At 39.9% G+C, this 18,868-nt stretch overlaps 2 protein-coding genes across 3 annotated transcripts; one reads left to right on the top strand and one right to left on the bottom strand.

The window, feature by feature from the left end:
- The first annotated feature begins 6,503 nt into the window (after window positions 1-6,503).
- LOC137725498 (uncharacterized) lies at window positions 6,504-8,806 on the top strand. 2 transcript variants are annotated; one of them, XM_068464205.1, is made up of 7 exons: window positions 6,504-6,686; window positions 6,792-6,823; window positions 6,915-6,959; window positions 7,090-7,170; window positions 8,052-8,140; window positions 8,291-8,341; window positions 8,475-8,806. In XM_068464205.1, the coding sequence occupies exons 1-7, from the start codon at window positions 6,610-6,612 to the stop codon at window positions 8,523-8,525; spliced, it is 426 nt and encodes a 141-aa protein (XP_068320306.1). In that variant the 5' UTR covers window positions 6,504-6,609; the 3' UTR covers window positions 8,526-8,806. The 2 variants fall into 2 exon arrangements, with proteins under 2 accessions (XP_068320306.1, XP_068320305.1); XM_068464204.1 differs by having other exon boundaries at window positions 7,084-7,170.
- Window positions 8,807-8,962: 156 nt separating this feature from the next.
- On the bottom strand, window positions 8,963-14,415 carry LOC137725497 (transcription factor PIF1-like). The gene is made up of 9 exons (XM_068464203.1): window positions 14,155-14,415; window positions 13,954-14,072; window positions 13,059-13,869; window positions 10,994-11,095; window positions 10,813-10,878; window positions 10,638-10,703; window positions 9,906-10,301; window positions 9,737-9,815; window positions 8,963-9,447 (listed from the first exon to the last, which is right to left on the bottom strand). The coding sequence occupies exons 2-9, from the start codon at window positions 14,040-14,042 to the stop codon at window positions 9,443-9,445; spliced, it is 1,614 nt and encodes a 537-aa protein (XP_068320304.1). The 5' UTR covers window positions 14,043-14,072; window positions 14,155-14,415; the 3' UTR covers window positions 8,963-9,442.
- Window positions 14,416-18,868: the final 4,453 nt, after the last annotated feature.

Below are 18,868 nucleotides of genomic sequence, written 5' to 3'. Positions count from 1 at the left end.
CTTGACGTCTGTGAAGATGCACTTAAACTCGGGTTTCTTTAACTGAAAGAAAAACGTCGGATGTATTTACCTTGTAAAGCGAAAATTCAGATTGTTTGAAACTCGTTAATTTTCCTGGATTTATCCAAGATGTGTACTGCTACCGCCAATGCCAGGAAGCAATATTATCTTGTTCCTGAAGATCCTTTCTTCTACTTCATGTTCTTCAATGTCACCATAAATGTATATTGTTTTCTTGGCAACGGGTTGGCACGAACACGACCAGTTAATTAATTGGTCCAAGACATTATCAATACAACTTATTAACGCTCAACTTGAACACTTAATTTTTGGGTGTTTAGATTGAGGAATCAAGAATCATGTTCAGGACATCGCATACAAGAGGAACCCGAATCTAAGACTTCGAATATGAAAGTGAATACTCTTTCGTTTACTTGGGAAAGTCTACAAAATGTGGGAAGATAAAATAAATTTGACCCCGTCCTATCAAACTTGTCACAAGCGCGCACAAAACACAGTGGAGGATAGCTGCAACCACCAGCAAGTAGGAAATTAACAGTGGGAGGGTTTCAAGTCAAGCAAAACAGAGTGCTCTAAGTCACGCCAGGAGAAAAATGGTGCAACCAGAGGTGGAGGAGTTGGTGGTCCATTTGGAAGGGTCTATGGATTTGTTGACAATGGAACATGGGATTAAGTTGGTGGGAGCAGCTCCCGAACTTTAAACAAATGGGGGATCAGGAATATTCTTCGATCTGCTTGGAAAAAGATAGGGGAGATTGAAGTCAAATGGATTCAGGGCAACACCTTCATCATAACTGTCCAAGATGAAAGTACAGCTACAAAAATTCTGAACTAGGTTCCTTGGGCAGTGATGAAACACAATTTTTCGGTCAAAATGTGGTCCCAGGAGCTTGCCTTAGAGGAAGTAAAAGTGGAAACGGTCCCATTCTGGGTCCAAATTAGGGGAGTGCCGTTATTTCTGATCTCAGAAGCCAACATTAGGCACCTCGCTACAGAAATTGGGGAGTTCATGGAGTTTGAAGATCCTTCCAAGGCCAGAGGTTTCCTTCGTGTAAGAGTCATGGTAAATACGTCTGAACCCTTGATCACAGGTTGTTGGCTACCAAGGGAGAGCAATAAGGATACTTGGATAGAGTTCAGGTACGAGAGGCTGCAAGACTTCTTTTATAGGTGTGGGAGAATAGGGCATACAATTAATGAGTGCTCTTTTGATCCGAATAAAGAGGGGCTACCGGTTACGGGGAATGGACAAAAACGGGGCCAATACGTGAAGTGGTGGATCTGCCTTAAGCTATATCATTTGGTAAGGGGAAATAAGGCTTGCTGGTGTTGTAAGGTTAGGGGCCACGTCCACACCGCAACGGAATGTAGAAATATCAGAACAGGGTGTGAAGGGGGAACATGACACCAACCCTTTGGACCCATTGCAAACAGAAGAGATTCAGAAGGCAAAAAGTAGAAGAAAGAGAAGAGACAGGCTGGAAAGTAGAAGGATGGGGATAGGGAACAATCCTATACAATGGCTTATGGCTGGAGTTTCTCCTAGTTTTACCCACCACATGCTCATGGGATATGGGTCATTGAGCTCTTCTCATCCACATATCCTAGGAGTACAGTCAAGGCAGGAGGACAAACCTTTTAGTCACGATTCAGGAAATGCCAGTTAAGATTGATACTCAAACAAAAGGGGAGGATCCTGGCTTGACAATCAGTCAACTGCTTCCACAGTTAAGCATGGGGATGGGCACAGACATAGAGTAGCTTACAACATTGGATGTCCTTTTGGCGGCTCAGGCTGAGACACATGACAAGGAGTTAGAGCAATGCAGCGGCCTTGAGGCCACAAATTGCTATTTGAAAAGGGAAAGTTGTTGAGAGGCTTCGGAAAATAAGTATTAAGGAAAGATGCCTGATGATGAAGAGAGCTATATATGCAGAAAAGGAACTCCAGGAAGTCCCAGTTGAATACCAGGATATGTGGAGCTACATGGATGAGGTCTCAGAGAAAGAAAGGAGTGCACTATTAGCGATAAGAGCGGGAAAGTCTTGCCAAGGTAGAGGCGGCTGGCCTTCAACAGCCGCAAGTTCACCATGACTTACCTTTTTTGGAACTGTCATGGTCTTGGGATGAACACGGTAATTCGAGCCCTGCATGGGGTGATAAGAAAGTATAGGCCCTTTATGATCTTTCTCTCTAAAACTAAGATGAAGGATCATAGAATTGATGGGGTAAGACGTCGTATGGGTTTTTTGGATGGCTTTAATGTTGCTTCGATCGGAAAAGTTGGTAGGTTAAGCTTATGGTGGGATGACTATCTGGAAGTTCAAATCACTTCTTAAAAAACATTATTGATACACGGGCTAGAAAAGTGGGGGAGCAAAATTAGGTGAAGTTTACTGGGGTCTACGGGACTTTGTATCGAGCTGGGAAAAAGGAGTTTTGGGGATGGATCGATAAATTCCCACTTTACCCCTTCTTTTTTCCCCTGGCTGTGTGGTGGGGACTTTAATGAATTTATTTGGGATTTTGAAAAGTCCTCCGGGGGGAGGGACACAGATGCTCTATAATCGACCTAGATACTTGGCGAACTTCATGAACTGCACGAGGTTGATGGATGTGGGTCGGTTTTCACTTGGAAATGTATCTGTAATGGTGATCTTATTGAGGAACACATTGATAGGGGTCTTCTCAATTTTCACTGGCAGGAGTTGTGGCCAAATACTCTTGTCATCCATGCTACGGTAATGGGCTCTGACCATTGCCCAATTATCATCCAATATGAGCCTGGCATTAAAAGGGGAAAGAATCAATTCTGGTTTGAAGCCTTTTGGGCCAAGGAGGAAGATTACAGGGAGTTGGTTAGACCCTGTTGGCGTGGACCTTGCAAGGGTAATGCGATTGACAAGTGGCATAAGATGATTAATGTGTGCTGGTCAAAAAATTAATCCAATGGAGTAGGAAGAAATTTAAAATGAGGGACAAGCAAATTGGTGAGCTCCTAGCCTTGCTGGATGATTTGTAGCAAATGTTGGGGGGGGGGGGGGGAGGGGGAATGTCAATCAAATAAAGGATTTGTCAAAAAGGGTTGATAAGTTATAGGAGCAGGATGAGAGTTTTTGGCAACAGAGATCCCGGGTTAATTGGCTCCGGGAGGGTGACGCCAACACCAAGTTTTTTCACCAATCTACTCCTCAAAGGCGAATGAGAAACAAAATGTTAAAGATCAAGCAAGAGAATGGTAATTGGGAGGACAACCCGGGGAAGGTCCGAAGCTTATTTGAAAACCACTTTATGAACCTCTTCAAAACCTTTGGGCATAGGGAGTGGGGATCAATTTTGGACTGTATTCCCCCGAATGTCACAATGGATATGAATGGATCTCTTACTTCTAAGGTCACGGTGAAGGAGATCAAAATAGCGGCACACCTAATGGAGAGTCTTAAGGCTCCGAGATCAGACGGTTTTCAAGGTGTATTTTATCATACTTTTTGCGAAAATATCGTAGCCGAAGTTAACGACTTGGTCAGAGCTTTGGTGTCCGAGAACGGATGCCCTAGCCGTATCAATTCCACCCACCTTGTGTTGATTCCAAAAGTACATAACTTGGAGACAATTTCGCAATTCCGTTTGATCAGTCTATGCAACTATTCCTACAAAGTCCTATCAAAGGTGTTTTCGAACAGGTTGAAGCCCATTTTGCAGAACCTCATTTCCCCCATGCAAAATGCTTTTGTGGCGAGCAGACAAATACATGATAGTATTGGGATTGCACATGAGTCAGGAAAGCAAAAGGCAAGTTCGAACTTGGCGTCAAGCTTGACATGCACAAAGCCTATGATCGAGTGGAGTGGGACTTCCTGGATGCAATTATGGAAAAGATGGGGTTTTGTACTACATGACGGAAGATTGTTATGGGCTGTGTTAGCACAGTTTGCATTACAGTCATTCTTAATGGTCAACCAAGGGAGAAGTTTGTTCTATCTCTCGGTATTCGACAAGGGGACCCTTTATCCCCATACTTATTCCTACTGGTGAGTGAGGTTTTGTCATGTATGATTTAGTCGGTGGTGGATAGAAGGTACTTGGATGGTGTGAAGATGAATCCTAATGGCCTAGTAATCTCGCATCTATTTTTTGTTGACGACACTTTGATCTTTCTGAAGGTTGATAAGAAGAATTTTACTAATCTTGTTGAATTATTGGGTGAGTACTGCTCGACATTTGGGCAGGCAGTTAATCTTCAGAAATCTAGTGTATTTTTTTGTGCCAACATCCCTACGGATACTTCGGTGGAATTGAGGGATATCCTCAGGATGTTGACTGCCAATGATCCTAGTATCTATCTTAAGGTCCCTGCCATTTGGGGGCGATAAAAAAGACAGAGGTTGGCCTATGCGAAGGGTAGAATCATGGGGAAATTCAAGGGTGGAAGCATTGCATGTTATCACAGGCGGGAAATGAGGTTATGATTAAGGCAGTGATACAAGCTATCCCAGCCTATTCGGTGAATTTATTCAAATTTCTTGTGGTGGTGTGTAACGAGCTGGATACTCTTATTTCGGGGTTTTGGTGGGAGCAAAAATGTGGGGAAAGGAAAATATATTAGGTGGCAAAGGAAACTCTTGGCCTACCGAAGAGTATGGGAGGCATGGGATTTAGGAATTTTTAGGATTTCAACGATGTTCTCCTAGCTAAACAGTGTTAGCGCCTCATCCACGATCCCTTGTCCTTTTGGGCTAGAGTCTTAAAGGCCAGGTATTTTCCTCATTGCTCATTTCTTGATGCGAATAGGGGTAGCCGTGCGTCGTGGGTTTGGTCAAGCCTATTGGTGGGACGGGATCTCCTGATGAAAGGCGCGCATTCGTAAATAATGGGAGGAAGGGATTTGTGTTTATGGATTGATAAATGGATCCCTTCCATTCCCGTGGGACATCCTATGTCGAGGGGTGATGTGGCGGTGTCATGAAACACTAGAGTCGAGTCACTAATATATGCAGACTCAAGATCTTAGGATACCGACTTTCTAATGCCTTTTTTATCTATGTAGGAGCTGAACGCAATTCATGATATGGTGATAAGGGACACTTCCAAAAAGGATAGACTGGTCTAGCCCTTTGACAAATGGGGAAGATATTCGGTGAAGTCGGGGTACCACTGGGCACACTTGAGGGCTCACAATCGTGAGGGTCAGCGTCCACCCTACATCAGGCACTCCACAGAGCAGGTTTAGAAGGTTATTTAGAAGCTGAACTCTCCTCCAAAACTCCAGAATTTCATGTGGAAATCAATACATAGGGCCCTTACCACGATGGTTGATCTCTTCAAGAGAAATCTTCCCATTCCCCGACATGTCCTATTTGCCAAAACGATGATAAATCTATTGAACATATTTTCCTTCAATGTCCTTGGGTGGAAGCAATTTGGTTTAAAGGACCGCTAAATTATAGGGTTGATAGGGACGACATCGTTTCATGGCCGCAATGGTTAGAGTCGTTCATCAACTCGGGTCGATGGGCACCCTAGGATAAGGATTGGATGCTCACTCTAGTTGCCTTCATGTGTTGGCATATTTGGAAGGCAAGATGCAACCTCATCTTCAACCATTGCGATATCAACCCTTCTCAGGTCCTTCTTGCCATCCCTAATGTTGTGGGTGCTTTTCTTGAGGCGAAGCATGTTAGTGGGAATCAACTTGCCGCAAGCTTTGCTGGCATTCAGGAGGTAATTAGTTGGACCTCGCCGATCTTCCCTTTCATTAAAATCAATGTGGATGCAAGTTAGGTATCTTTCAGCGGTTCGGGGTTTGTGGGGATTGTTGTTCGAGACAAGGAAGGCAAGTTTTTAACGGCTCGAAGGCAGGAAATTGTGACTCGATGGGCGGCTCAAGCTGAGGCCATGGAACTTCTACATGGTTGCAATCTGGACATCTTGCTGGGCTACAGAAAGATTATTTTGGAATCTGATTCTCTCGAGTCTATTTCATGCTTGAATGACTCGTTGGAGAATGGCAGCTGGAAAGCTTATCCCATTCTGGCGAAAGTCAAAAACCTTGGGGCTTCCTTCCAGGACTGTCGTTGGTCTTGGACTCCAATATCAACCAATCAGACAGCAAACCTGTTAGCATCAACGAGATCTCAGGAGATGAGTGATCTTTCATGGATCAATCGACCTCCTTCTTCTTTGGTTTATGTACTTAACAATGATGGTTTACCGTGCCCTCCTTAAGTTGTGTTTGGCAGTGTAGGAGGCAACGCCTTTGCACATGGTGCGGCGTCTGTCTCTCTTGTAACCCCCTGCACTGCTCGATTATTTGTGTTTTGCTTGTTACTTGCTTTGTTGGTGGCCCACTATTTGATGTTGGCATCTTTACCCTGGCTATGAATATTCAGTTTACCAAAAAAAAAAACACAGTGGAACTTTATTTAACTCGACCTCCTCTTTGCAATCAAAGAAGATGAAAATTTCCTACCAAAAAAATAAAATAAAATAAAACCTAACTTTAAGGTTACAAAAGGGTTTAGGGTTTTTGTCACGTTAGCTTCCGTTTGGCTCCTCAGAAAGTAATTTTCTCAGAAACTTTCCTTGAAATGGGTCCTCGAGTAGTGTGCCAAGTCTGCAACGAAGCACAATCCAAATACAAGTGCCCCTCCTGCCGCGCACCTTAGTAAGCTACCTTTCCTTTCGATTCTTTCTGACTGCTATCTCATTATTTTCGCATAAAATAATTTATAAAAAAAAAAAAAAAAAAATCGAAACTTTTTTCTTGCAGTTGTTCTGTGCCCTGCTTCAAGAAGCACAAGGGTACGATGATCCTAAATTTCAAAATCTATTTAATTTCTTAATTTGATGATTATCTGGGGCTTAATTTTGAGCTTACTTATGAAAATTGCAGAAAACCCATGTGCTCTTCCAGTTTCTTCCGAGGAAAAACCACCAAGTAAGAATTTTTGCACTCTGATTTGAGCCTAATTAAACTGCTTTCATATGCACTGATTTTCAAGAGACTTGTGCGCTTTGCGGATTCTGATTATTTTCGTTCTTGTTTATTTCTTACTCTTCAGCTGCAGCTCCAGAGCTACTGGTAGAGAGGCCATTACTTGTGGAGGAACCGAGCCAAGTGCTGCAAAGGCCGCAACTCGAGGCGATAGGTAGGATTCATAACTAGCTTGGAAATGCATTAGAGTTTCTTTACTCATTTACATAAGATGTGCTATTGGGATTGCTGGAAATTGCAATCCATGGGTATGTAATTAGGGAGGGGAGCAATGACTAGAAAGTGGGATGGTGGCGAGAATGATGAACATTGAAATAGGAGGATTAACCCTTCACCTTTTTGGAGAAGTTGACTTGCTTATGGTGCATACTAGACCTAGGTTCCGACTTGCAAAATTTTATTCAAATTACTTTTTTCTAAAGGTGTGAATTAGGAGAATGAAAGAGGTTGGTTTGAAGCCAAATCTAGAACAAAAGGTTGTTTTATCGGTAGAGACCAATAAGAGGATGAACAACCTGCAGGATGGTTTCTGCAACTAGGTTGGGCATAAGTGAAGCCAGGGTTTATGGTCTTTATGCTGAACGAGTTCATGGTGTTACCGTATCTGGTAACCACTTTTCTGTTTCTTTCCATCATTCTGCAATTGCCTTTCCCTCACAATCTTTAAGGCTCGTTTTTCAGGCGTTTGAGGTATTTGTCCATGTGTTGACTTATGATGGTTCTCTTTAGTGAATCCGTCAGCTCAGTAGTTTAGTTTAATTTAGTGTAGACAACAAACGATTATAAGTGGCCAGGGGCACCATTTTAATGTTCTGCAGTTAACTCTGGATCAGAGTTGTCCTACGTGATTTGGCTCCAGAAACCCATCCCGCATCTCCTTGTTTTTCCACTTTAGACCTCTGGTTGAAGGATTCATTATATCTGTATGAAGAAATTGTTAGAGTTTTGGCAACTTGTCTGAAAATTTTAATGTTAAATTCACGGCTGATGAGAATACTCCTATTATCAAGGCCTCACTTCGTTTTTTAATCACAGCTTCTTCCAGTGAACTTCACAGTGCTTTGAAAGATGAGAACCTTCGGAAACTCATTTTGAGTATAGATTCTTCTCCAGATGCTGAGAAGGTGAGTAGTAACATTTACTTCAATCGAGACACCAAAGTCTTTTCTTTATCGAATATTTTTTATGTAGACGTGATACTCGTTCTGAAACCAGACTGTCCCCGACTAAAATGGAGAACACTGTTTGCTAATTGTGATGTATACTACTATCAGGAACTTGAGAAAGCTATGGGCGTGGACGTGTTTCGCGTATTTACCGACAAGGTGATTCCCTCTATTACTGCTCTGCTACAAAATAATATTCTCCTCATATTGTACATTTATGAAATGTATTAGGTGGCTATACGACCATCAACAGTTCACATGAATAACCTATTGCTTGGATTTCTGTCTTCAGATCCTATCTACCATCGAGACATCTTCGTCTTCAGCAAATGCAAACACATGAAAATATTATGCTGTCATCTTGATCTTCTTCCTCTAGTTTCAAGCGCTTCGTTGGCCGAATAATTTTGTAATCGGGTTCAAAGTTGAAACCATGGAAAGATTAATTTGCAATCGCCAATGTAAGTTGAAGAAAAACACTTATACATATAAACAAGTTAGTGTCAGAATATAAATTTCTCTCCGAGTTTATATGTTTGGCTATCAATCCACCTGTCTGGAGAAAACTACAACGAATACAATCCCGATATATTTGTTTTGTATATGTAATTTTATCTGCCCTCATCTTTTGCTGATCAAGCATATCTCAATGTCTGATGACTTTGTCGGGAGAATCCCGCATACAACCAGAAATATCTCTCTCTCCAATAGCGCACTTGACCAGGTTTGTGATTTGGTCACGAGAGATGGGCAAATACGCCTTTTTGTTTATCTTTTCGTGCTTCTGCAAAATCACATGAAAGCAGAAAACGATACCAAAGTATCACCATCTTCTTCCATGTCTTTCAGAATGGACTGCCTCGTGTCATGTTCCAAGAAGATCCTTAGCCGTCTGATGTTTAGTCAAAGAGACTGTCCAAGAATCCAACAGCTAAGAGTTCTGGATCATGACACGAGCCAGTTCATTCTAGGATTTTCCGTCAGAACCCATCAACTCTGTCACCTCACTGACTAATAAACTTGTTGACACTCTACAGTTTTACAGTTCCGACGGCGACAAAATCGGAAACTGGTAAAATACATTACAATTGGGGTTGTAATAGTTACAGGTTAGCTTTTAGTTATATGGCAGTTTAGCCAAAAAAAAAAAAAAAAAGAGAGCAGAAAAAGAAAAGCTACTCTCAGAGCTTTAGACTACAAAACTTAGCAGGCATATGAACCTTCTGTTATCCATCTACTCTTCAACTTCAACCTATAACTTTAACCTGCAATGCACAGAAAGTTACAGCGCTGGTTATTACCATCTTCCAAACGAATTTGGTAATTATACGAGATATATGAAGCATGTGTGTGGCGCTTTTAACGCTTAAGACCGGTTTACCCTAAATATGTCACTAATTTGTCGAAAATTTTGACCGAATTAAGCTATTGTCCTTATAATGCAACAATTAGTAAACCTATAGACTTATATTGGGACAACTGAAGCTACAACAATCTAGTGGAATGTCACCTAAAATTTGGACTAAATAAAATAAAAGGTTAACAGACATTCACCTGATTGATGGTTTTCATGAGTTTCGGGTCTCCTATTGGAACTCGGCTTGCCAGTAGTTGGCTGGGGCATTGCTTGCTTCTGTAAAAGGAGACGAACTAGTAAACATTACAGGTAGTTTTATGCGAAGACAAATTTGTGATTGAGATTTCATATTCGAAGCAACCATACGTGCTGCAGTGGCAACTGCATCTGTTGGGGACTGAAAAACTGCTGGTAAGGATCTGCAAAATTTGGCATGTGTGATTGGTTTGGATTTTGTGCCCCGAGCGAGTTTATCATTTGATCTGTCTGGTTGACTGCTGGAACTCCGGTAGGATCACTTGCAGGAATAGGCTGCATGTGAAATGGTGGTATAGGGAACCTAGGTCCCATATGTGCAGCAGCTGCTGTTGGCATGGGTGAACCGGCTATTACATTTGGAAATGGCATCATTGGGCGACTGATGCCGGCCATTTCCATTCCCATGCCCATGCCCATTCCAATTCCCATCCCCATGGGCACGGACATCATCTGCTGAACTCCAGGAAACATCATAGGGATCATGCCGTATCCCATGGACATCATCTGCAGAGATTGGTTACAATCTAATTTTGACATCAACAATGCACAAACACTTATAAATAATGTTGCTCTCTAGTCTTTCCTAATTCTTATTTTCTAAGAAAGTTCACTGTTTTGTTGACAAAAGATTGATGTACCGTTAATTTGTCACTGTTTTAATCTTCTTCTCTTTTCGTTAAAGATTAGACTGCTAAAATAACTTGACAAAAAAAAAAAAAAAAAAAAAAACATTTTCCAAGGATGTATATATCCAATTTCCCAGAATTTTGCTTAAGATTTCTTCCACCGTAAAAGTATGATAAGACATATATAGCATTTGGAAACAAGAAACGAGCATACCTGTACTTGTAACTGGAGAGATTTCAAGTACACAATTGCTTCATCCAGCATTGATGCTTTGTCCGACTGGTCATACAGAATAAAAGTGATTAAATAAAACATACTTAACATCTAATGGAGAAAGCAATTCAAAATTCTTTCAAAATTCCAGTGACAGATTGTATTAGTGACAAACCTTGTTGCATCGAGGTATTAGTTCTTGTAAAGCCTTCATCTTTTCATTTATTCTATCTCGACGTCTCTGCACAGAGTTCTACATTTAGCCCCATTTTGAAGAAAAATAACCGCACATGAAGAAGGAAATGAAAAACCAGTTTTGATCGTCAACAGATTTATAGATAAGTAGAAGTACAGACCCTCTCGGAGAGATTGTGGACCTCTGCAGCTCGCGATCTCTTTGTAGATGATGTCGATCCTCGGACTTGTTTCTTTCCATTGCCAGATTCAAACTCGACATCCTTTTTAAACAAAGGAAAGAAAAAGAGCAATTATTTTCCAGAATCCAATAGTAAATAACATAAAGGATATTAAAGACACTGGTATAAATTGCAAGTATAGGAACTATCATCGTCTTGATGGACTCTAATGCTCAAAGCTACAAACATGAACGCCTGGGACGGAGCCAGAAATTTCTTCTAGTGGGGGCAACCAAAAACAACTAAGAAAACCTTATTATAGTATGGTTATACGCAATATGATATTAAGGATGGTTTCAAATGATGATGTATCACAATTCCAATGTTACAAAAATTTCAATATAGTAGTGAAAAGTGGCAAAGTGATGAGAAAAATATAAGTACATGATAGGCGGGAGAGGGTTTTTTTCGGTTTGAATGACAGAACAAGAGCACTATTGCTCATATAATATTTGATATGGAGTATAAGTAGAATGAATGTATCTTGGATATTAGATACATATATTTTCTTCAAAGATAAACCCGTGTATATTATATAATTATAGTCTGCAACTAAACAAATGAATTACTTGAGTGGGGGCATCTGCCCCCAGTGAGCTTTCATTGGCTCCGTCCATGATAAACGCCCTCACCAATCCCACCAACTGAATTATGCATGGCATTGTAGCGCAAGTACATCAACTCTAGAGTCTAGACCAAATCAACAAAGATAATCCAAAACTAAAAATTCAAACTTTCCATCAAACCATTGCTAAATTTCTATATCGGTATTGGCTAATAACAATTAACAAGAGATCAACAAATTTAAACAACCAATTATCATCTGACTCTAATATCTGTCAATGCCCATACACCAAGTTATGCCCTTTTACCAGCAACTTTCCTCAATCACCAATTTGGTGGCTACTCAATAAAATACTTGCTGCAGAAATATCAATAACCCGTTGGTTTCAGGTACCAAAAATATTTTCTATATTAATTCAGGAAGTAAATCAAATTTTACATCTACTAAAGTGATTTGCGCACATTATTTTTCACTATTAATTCAAGAAGTAACAAAAGTGATTTGCGCACACTATTTTTCACTATGCGCACCAAATAAACTACGTGTGCATTAGGGAAAAATGAATGTTAATACAAGACAAAGATACAAGTCTTGTGAAAGTGTCGAGCAAACCTAGGATGAATAATAAATCATTAGTCCAAAACAAATAAATCAATCATTTTCCACGTATTACACACCATCATTTTCTTCAAATAAATCAGTTTAGTTGGTAATTTATGCGGAACATTTTTCATGCTACATAACATTAAATCCTACGTACCTGGGATGATATGAATTCATTATTTTCTGTAAACCTAATCATCCATGCTCGTTGCACCCCTACAGTGGAACCCATTTATACACTACAAGTAGGATTTCACTGCCACGTGCACGTCATCTAGCAAACATCTCTCATTCTCTCATTCAATTTATTGTCAGAAAAGTTATGTCCCTCCTACTAAATGCCACGTGTACGGCGTACAACTGCACACACTAGCCTTTACATAGGGTTATAACCTAGGAAGGAGAGGCAGCAGGTGGGTGCGTAGTGCGCACGCCTACCTCCGGCACCACCGCGCCATGCGCAACCTAGCCGAGATACCCAGGCAACAAACACATTGGGAAAGAGAACAATGGATTTACTATTCAGTTTGTATTTTCTGAAAACTAAAATTTAATTTAATTAAATTTCACATTTTTACGAAAATGTTACCGTTACCAAATAACTAGCAATTGATCGTATGTCCTTCTTAAAATTTTAAAAATAAAACTTATAAAGAGTGAAATAAATTACTCACTGAAATTTTTTTTTTTAACCATCATCAAACGATTTTTCGTTATTAAATTTTTTTTTTATACCATTAACAATTATTTCTGAATAACTATTTTATTACTAAAGTTTGTTTTATATGAAAAAACGTGAAAAAGAAAATTAGTAAAAACAAAATTGTGCTGATTCACCTTGCTTTGAAACTCGGCGTCGTCGGCGGCGGCGGCTTCCCTCCCTTTCCGCTGGCGCTTCCGGTTATCGGCAGTCAGCGGCGGCTTGGGAGCCGACTCTGGCTCGGTGCTCTCACTGGCGCTCGCGCTGGAGCCTCCTGGAGACGACGTCAGCGACATCTCACACGTGGTCACTTCTTTTCCAGGAAACGACGTCGCAGCGGTTGCAGCGGTTGCAGCGGTTAACGACGTCGCTCCATTAGCCAAGCCGCCACCAGCGCCGTCGGGCCTAGAATCCAAAGCCCTAGAGCTTGGGCCCACCAGCGGAGTGTCGCTGGAATCCACCACCGTCGTCGTCTCCCTTACCACGCTCTTCTTCGAGCTCGACGGCGCCGTTTCCGACATCATAGGCCTGTTGTTGTTGGTCCTGTCGGACTGCAGGAAGTTCTGGAGCTCGGTCCTCCTCGGGCGGTGGATCGGCGGCCTCGAAGCTGGCGCCGGCGCCGGCGCCGGCCCCAAAACCTGGGGCGTCCGGTGCTCGGAGGTGGTGGAATCGGGATAGAGGAGGCCAGCGGAGAAGGGGTCGTCGACGAGCGGGTACTGAAGCCACGAGGCCATTTCATCGTCTTGCATAAACAGGTGCGGGTTCTGGGCCGGCGGTTGGGGTTGGGGTTGGGGGGTCGGTCTGGTGATGCCGCCCCCGTCGTCGGGCAATACGACGTCGTATTTGGACTGGTGCGATCTTTTACTATTGACTGAAGACCTCTGGTTCTGGCTCTGCATCACGACTTGGCCGTTCTGCCATAGCAGCTCCATGATATCGTCTTCCGGCCTGCGGTCGAATTTGAGCTATAAAACTTGAGCTAAACGAACCGAACCGAACCAAATCGGATAAATCAAGTGGGGAAAGACTTACATGGTTGATTTTCTGGGTCGGTTCAGAGCAGAGGTGGTGGGAAGTAAGTAGTCGTAGTCCATTTCGAAATCGGGGACGCGCCGATTCATCTTTTGTTCCGAAATCCACTCATTTGAGGCCTAATTGAAAGAAACCCAATCAGAAATTCATAATTTTGAATAAATCAAGAAATAAATATTTTTGTTTTTTTTGAGGAGGTACTTGTTCTGCAAATTTGAACAGGCCATGGAAGCAGAGGATGTAGTTGGTCTCTGAGTCTCTGAGTCTCTGAATCTCTGACTGGTGGTGCAGAGCAATAGAACGGTACTTTGAATAAAGGTCGGTAATGGTGATGGGAAATTAATGGAGAGAAATCTCAAGCGAAAAAATGTTGTTTTGTGTCTGCAGATAACTCTCTCTCTCCGAATAGAGAGACTTCTCCTCCGAATAATACCAAATAATAGGAAGGAAAAGGACGAAATGAAGTTTTGACGCCTTCGAAGGCAAACTGTGTGTCGTTCCCAAGTTTTATTTGTTTTTTCATTTCTCTCATCATCTCGATAAATTTTTCGGTATGTCAGAACATTGTAAGATACGCCAATGTCTGATACAATTAGTTAAAGTTCTTTTTTTAAGTTTATAACTAATTATTTTATGACATTTTTCTTTTTGAAGGAAGCGATGATTTTCATTAAGCAAATCAGAAAATGTACACATCTTTGAACAAAATATTCCTAACCAAATCAAGGGTTCTTCAAACCATACAAACTCTTGATTACTACCAATTCCCACTCGAGCAAGGTGATGTGCTGCTGAGTTACTTTCCCGCTAAATATATCGAGCAATTTCACTATCCTGACACACTAAAAAATCTCTCTATAATCTCATGTTATATGTTTATGAGTAACTAAGCTCCACGTGTTAATGCCCCACTTAATTATCAACATCTTAAAACTCAAACTCAATCTCTCTCCATTTATTAGGTTTACCACTATCATGGTTCATCCTGTACTTGAAGTAGAAACAACTTACCTACAAGTCTAACCTCATTGCAACCTATTTCAAACTAATCCAATTAATATTTTTCATGTGTATTAGTTTGAGTGGTGCTATTCGTACATTTATTTGTACTTTCTATACATTTTTTGTTTATTTTTTGTATAATGTTAGGAATACTAAATTTTAAACTAAATTTGCAAACCAAATTATATATTACAAATTAGAAATAAGCACGTTAATCAACATGTGAGTAATAATCCAAGTATCAACAACCACATCATTTGGTTTACAAAATTTGGTTTAAAAATTTGGTCTCCCTCGCATTGCCCTTATTTTTTTTCCTTTGATCTTCTCCAATTCCTTTGATCCAAGTACCGGAAATTGAAATTAGTGTAGAAAGTAAAAAAAAAGAGTGTAGATAGCACCATTCTTTAGTTTTATGTTTATAAGTTCACTTGATTGGTGAAAAATATCGTCAAAGTGGCAGTCTAGTTATAGGTAATTTTTCTCTTGTTGATCGCTCATTGAAAAGAATATTATTTGGGTAGTTATAGCTTTTCAATTGCAATTTGAGACAATATATAAATCAATAAATAAAGCTTGTTAAAAATTGAAATTGGAAGGTCAACAAAAATTAATACGGTCGGCACTTGATGAGCTCGAGATAAAGACTATAAAAGATTGCCAACAAGGTTTAAGTGGTCGTCTATAGCACTCGGCCTCTTTATCGATAGTCAAACCAGACTATTGAGTGGTCGTATATAGCGCTCGAAGCTGCTCCTTGTAGTTCTATTGGGCCTGTTTATATGTCTAATGCTTTGGTCTCGTTCTCCTTCTTTGGATCTTCTTTAGGCTTTCATTGGGCCTTCTCTAGGCCTGTAGTAATTTAGGGGTCTAAAACGACATCTCATTAACAAGTCCCCCCGCTCCTTGTTTAGAGGTTTCTTCTAGGGCATGGAGTTGTAACGGCTAGTCAACCCTAAAATAATACCTGGTTTATGAGCCTTGATGAGAAATATACGTTTTCTTAAAGCACTCTGGTTTTGCTTTCCTCTTTAGCGCTCGGATCTTTCTCACTCTATAGTGCTCGTAGGAATTCCATTAGGTACCCAACTCCTTGATAGAAGTAGAAACGGTCGGGAGAACAGTGCATGTAGTATACGTGTGCTTTGTTGATTGGTGGCTTAATCAAGACGTCTCTTTATTAAAAACACAATAAACAGGTGTGATCGCGTGAGCTGCGAAGTTGTTTCACCCGCCTTCTTTTTTAAAAACAAAATAAGTTGGTTTCCACGTGTCATGATCTGGTCATTTTACTGTTTCTTTTTGGATGGTCGAGATTGAGCGCATGTGGCTATATAAACTTAGCCTTCACGTAGTTTTTGGTTTTAACTTTGTCTCCTTAGTCAAACGCTACTTCTACTGTGCATTTTTCCGCGACCAGAAATTGCATCTATCGGTTTCTATCTTTCGTTCATATAGCTTTTTCAGGTCGGTTTTCTTATCTGCACTCTTTTTGGCTTGAAACTCGAACCGGTGGTTATCGCTGATGTAAGTATACGTCGGCAAGAATCAACTCCGGTGGGCCTAGTTGGTAGAACAAAGTAGGACGTCCAATTGGTAGACCAAGTAGGCTGAGATAGCCAATTTGAATCAGCACTTAATCAATGTAGTAATTAGGCCCTTAATTCTGCATAATTCATTTACTTTTTGATTCTGAGAGCCCAAAAATAATTGTACTTCGGCCAGCTTGTAAGCAGTTGAGCAATTTCTCAATCACCTATTGATTTCAAATTTAAATTTTTTTTCATGACGTCAAAACAGGTTTGTTTGCATATAAAAGCTCAATAATCATACATGAGCGAGCGTGTGAAAGATCTCACGTCAAAAAAACTTTGCTCCAAGAGACCGACTAATCAAACAATTTTTTAATGAACACTAGTTAAATTAAGAACAATATAACAAATATTCTTGGAAATGCTTTGGAGTTTTAAGTATTTTCTGGCTGAATTCTTGGATGAATGCAAAAAGACATCCACCTTCTGCGACACAAAGCCACTTACACTTTGTCTTTTTCTGTTCTTTTCAACAAAACGAATGGCAAGGTTTTAATTCTTTCATCTACATATACATACACATCCATACATATAACATAACATATATATATACATAGGTGTGTGGATTTTTAATTTCCGGCTGTCGGATTGGATGAATTGAAGAAGATCAACGGACATAAATTATCAAGAGATGTGTGAGAAGTAAAATGGGGTGTATGGATAGCACACCCCTATGTATATACAAGCCCTTATGGAGAGGGATTTCTATTTTTGGAAGAAAAAAAAATGAGGGTTAGTTATGGGACTACCTTCGCATTGAATTTTACGATCCAAACCGTTTATGTTTTAAATCTTGATTCATAAATCATCATTGCAAAAAAATCAATTCAATTCGAAATCATTTGCTCGTTCAATTGTCACAATAAAATTTCAATCTTCTTATATCATAGTGTTCGTCAATGTTTTGAACTCAATTAGATATTCCAAATATTTTCAATTTAGTGAATATTTTGCAAGAATGATCTACGAGGTGCAACTTAAAAAATAGACAATTCAAATTGTTAAAATTCGATGTCGTTTGAGCCCCACAACTAATTTCAATTTTTTTTAAATTGGAAATCACTTCCCTTAAACTTAATCCACATCCACTAATCGATTTTGGTTTAATGTACCTCAAGTGTGGTTACGTTTGTACTATATATATTGTTGACTGGGAGAATTGTTTAATTGCTCAGTCAAAGATCGCAATCAACCTGATGATGTCTTAAGTTTGTTTAATTGTTTAATTGCTCAGTCAAAGATCGCAATCAACCTGATGATGTCACAAGTACTCTAGCGATTTCAATTCATTATCCAAGATGTCTGATATTTATCGAGACAAATTCTCAGTTAACATATTTCAACATACTTTTAAGGAAGCAAATGTTTGATAGTTTCTTGTATAAATGGAAACTATATTCTTAAGAGAAAAACACTTTAATTCAGTATTCCAGAAGAAAACAAATCCAATAAAAGGACACAAAAGGAATTACACTCAAGATGCTTTCGTAAGTATGATTCACCAACACTAAAAATGCAAAAAAAATGGTAGGGGATTAGAATGTATCATCATGTATGTTATGAGAGTTTTACTCAGAGGACCAAAAGCACACTAGGTCCATCTAACCCAAGTTTATGCAAACATTTATATAATCCTTTTCTTGGGGATCCTAAGAATCTCGTGATTGTGACCGTTCATTATGCATCGTGCGGTTAGAAATCATTTCAAATTTTAAAATTTAAAATTAAATATAAATATTACCTAATGAAAACTGATCACATGATGTATGATAAACGATCATGATCACGGGATCCCTAGGATCCCCAGAAAAAGGATCCGACGATGATCCTTTTCCGTGAATCAGCTACTCTTTAGGCCCTACAACAAGTGTTAATTTGTCCCGATTTGAATCAGCTACTCTTTAGGCCCTACCAATTTTCCCATGATATTAGCTCCATCAATATAGTTCTTTTCTTTCACGAGTTAAAGAGTTTTTCTTTAGTGATGCTTACTATGGGAGCTTTAACCCTACAATTTTTAGGGTAACATTCCTTGGTCAAGCTCATTGCAATTTCCAGGGATTTGAAATTTAGACCCTTATTTAGGGATGGGTTAATGCAAGATTAGTGAGTTTTTATTGGGTTGTTCAAACCCATAACATATATGTTAAATCTTTAGTGTATTCTGGTAACGGATTGATATAATTTGTTTATATTGTTTTATGAATCATACACTTGACGTACATTATTTCAACCATTTCTATTCTATGTGAAAGTTTGAGTCTCAAGTCTACAGTTACACTATCTCTTGCGTCATTCTATCTGTTTTAAATAGCTTGAGT

The sequence above is a fragment of the Pyrus communis genome, chromosome 2 (genome assembly GCF_963583255.1).
Source record: "Pyrus communis chromosome 2, drPyrComm1.1, whole genome shotgun sequence".
Classification (NCBI taxonomy): Eukaryota; Viridiplantae; Streptophyta; class Magnoliopsida; order Rosales; family Rosaceae; genus Pyrus; species Pyrus communis.
The sequence above is the reverse complement of the archived record's forward strand: the minus strand, read 5'-3'. Positions and strand labels throughout refer to the sequence as shown.

Bases quoted from the DNA above. Each gene is read 5' to 3' on its own strand.
- LOC137725498 (XM_068464204.1), top strand. From the start codon at position 6,610: ATGGGTCCTCGAGTAGTGTGCCAAGTCTGCAACGAAGCACAATCCAAA. The intron at 6,687-6,791 runs GTAAGCTACCTT...TTTTTCTTGCAG, and splicing joins CCCTCCTGCCGCGCACCTTA to TTGTTCTGTGCCCTGCTTCA. The intron at 8,141-8,290 runs GTGAGTAGTAAC...TACTACTATCAG, and splicing joins CTTCTCCAGATGCTGAGAAG to GAACTTGAGAAAGCTATGGG.
- LOC137725497 (XM_068464203.1), bottom strand. From the start codon at position 14,042: ATGAATCGGCGCGTCCCCGATTTCGAAATGGACTACGACTACTTACTT. The intron at 13,870-13,953 runs GTAAGTCTTTCC...ATTCGACCGCAG, and splicing joins CGACCCAGAAAATCAACCAT to GCCGGAAGACGATATCATGG. The intron at 10,879-10,993 runs GTCTGTACTTCT...AACTCTGTGCAG, and splicing joins TCCACAATCTCTCCGAGAGG to AGACGTCGAGATAGAATAAA.